This window comes from Silurus aristotelis (assembly GCF_946808225.1).
Source record: "Silurus aristotelis genome assembly, contig: scaffold_209, whole genome shotgun sequence".
In the NCBI taxonomy this organism is placed as follows: Eukaryota; Metazoa; Chordata; class Actinopteri; order Siluriformes; family Siluridae; genus Silurus; species Silurus aristotelis.
The window spans coordinates 12501-15000 of NW_028149077.1; the positions used below are offsets into that span (position 1 = coordinate 12501).

The 2500-nt window shown below is 40.8% G+C and overlaps 1 protein-coding gene across 1 annotated transcript in view; it reads left to right on the plus strand.

Moving 5' to 3' along the window:
- The window catches only part of rps16 (ribosomal protein S16), a 3476-nt gene extending 1538 nt beyond the window's left edge, over positions 1-1938 (plus strand). The window contains exons 4-6 of the mRNA XM_083570825.1: positions 937-1033; positions 1405-1452; positions 1733-1938. Of these exons, the coding sequence (XP_083426951.1) occupies positions 937-1033; positions 1405-1452; positions 1733-1878 (291 nt within the window). The 3' untranslated portion in view covers positions 1879-1938. The remainder of the gene's footprint in view (positions 1-936; positions 1034-1404; positions 1453-1732) is intronic.
- The last annotated feature ends 562 nt before the right edge of the window (positions 1939-2500 follow it).

The following is a 2500-nucleotide window of genomic DNA, read 5'->3' on the forward strand; positions in this document are numbered from 1 at the left end:
ATTAGAGGATGTACAGTGAGATCTATACACTATGGTGTGAAGTGAGGTGAACTTCATGACCTTGGTGTAGTGATACCAGTCTGAGTGTTTTAGAGAAATAAAGACTGAGACTTTCAGGAACACACGAAAGTGTGAGATGTAAACTGAGTGATGCGTGTAGATGGATGGAGAGGGTGATTGTGGAGGTGGAAAGAATGAGTAAATGGTGGCATTTGGATGATGTACTGATGGAGTGTTCCACAGGTCGGTTGAGTAGAAAGAGAGATGTGAGTGGAGATGCTGTTTAGAGTGATGGGGAGATGGAGTGGAGTGTTACTGGGCCAGTGATTGAGAGAGCAGGAGATCAGGTCTTCATGGAGCTGGTTTTGTGCACAGGAGCATGTCATGCTGGAACAGTGTATGAACGAGAGACGGGTAAAAGTTCACCTTTATAGACGGGTTCATGTTTTATTTATTTTTCATTTTCACCCCTCGTTCCGTCTGGCTCCGCCCTCCTCTCTCACCGCTGGCACAAACACGTCTGAGTCTCCCGGGTCACGTGAACAGAGAGTTTCATGCTCCTGCATACAAAGACGTCTGAAATCATTCTTATTTGTGGGAACAGTTTTGTATTTGACTACAGCAAAACTCTCAAAGCCGAGTTTATTTACAGATCACACTTTCTTCTGTCGTCTTCCTGTTGGAAACTTATCATTTTATTTAATAGAAGATAAACAGATGCATAAATATTTTAGAATGTGACCTGAAATAGAAACAAAACACAGGAATAAGAAGTGTTGAGCTGTGGAGTGAAATTACACCATGGTGTGTGTGTGTGTGTGTGTGTGTGTGTGTGTGTGTGTGTGTGTGTGTGTGTGTGTGTGTGTGTGTGTGTGTGTGTGTGAGAGAGAGAGGGAAAGAAAGAGTACTAATACTGTGTGTGTGTGTGTGTTCTAGTTGTTAGAGCCGGTGCTGCTGTTGGGAAAGGAACGCTTCGCTGGTGTGGATATCCGAGTGCGTGTGAAGGGCGGAGGACACGTCGCACAAGTCTACGGTACGTACGTACACACACACACACACACACACACACACACACACACACACACACACACACACACACACACAGAGACAGCACCATAAGTGATGTTTTAAACTTGTGCATTTTATTCTGCTCTGGTGGGTGTGGCCTAATATTCTGATGAGCTCATGATTGACAGCTTAGGTGGACAGCATTGTTAGTACATTATTTGTGTTAATCCTGTATAAACTCTCATTTTCATTCAGAAACTGTGTGTGTGTGTGTGTGTGTGTGTGTGTGTGTGTGTGTGTGTGTGTGTGTGTGTGTGTGTGTGTGTGTGTGTGTGTGTGTGTGTGTGTGTGTTCGTGTGTGTGTTCGTGTTCATGTTTTTGTCTTCCCCCCCCCAGCAATTCGTCAGGCAATCTCCAAATCCCTGGTGGCCTACTACCAGAAGTGTGAGTACTCCTACTGCACTCTGTTCCACACCACTGAGGGACAAACACTGGCTTCTGATTGGCTGAGAGCTGCAGCACACTTATTAAAGAGAACTATTAACACACTTTTCAACCTGTTATTTTATTAACTATTATATTTAAACAATTCAGTAATTTTATCAAATTGATGTTTTACTAATAAGTTTTAAACATTTAATTTAGAGGTAAAGAGTTTTTTTTTTTTTTTTTTTTTGTGGGCTGAATATTTGAGTGAATATAAGAATGAAATTTGTCTCCTCAGATGTGGATGAAGCGTCTAAGAAGGAGATAAAGGACATCCTGATCCAGTATGACCGAACTCTGCTGGTCGCTGATCCACGTCGCTGCGAGTCCAAGAAGTTCGGAGGTCCAGGAGCTCGTGCTCGCTACCAGAAGTCCTACCGTTAACTTCAACACACACTCACACACTCGCGCTCTGTTTACTCAAATAAACCTGAGGAGAACAAACACCTCGCACTGGCCTGAGCTTTATTCCTCCTGCAGAACTGAGGGGGCGGAGCCATACTCAACTCAGAGTCTGATTGGTCTGTTCATTTGTCAAAATCGTTCAAACAAAAAACACCCAGATGGATGGAAAGATCAAATCTTTATTTAATTAGTAAAAACTTTAAATATTTTTTCAGGTGGAATTTTAACACAGATATTAATAGTTAAAAAGAATAGCTTAACATTTTTTATGAAGTATATAAATTGAGTTTATAAAGATAAAATAATGGAAAAACAATTTGTACAAAATTAATTACAAAGTAAGGGGTTAATATTTTATATTTAATTGTTTTTTATGAACACAATCAAAAACATTTAAATATCAGTTGTAACCCGGAATAAAGAGTTTTATGTGAAAGTTAAATGAGCGTTAAAGAAACTAGTAGATTTTTTTTGTGTTGTCGGGAGAGAGAGACCCCTGCTGGTCATTGGTTCAACTGCAGTAATAAATCCATATGTGCAGAGTGCGTGTGACCAGCAGGGGGAGACACTGACGTGCAGTTCTCAATTATAGGAAATATAA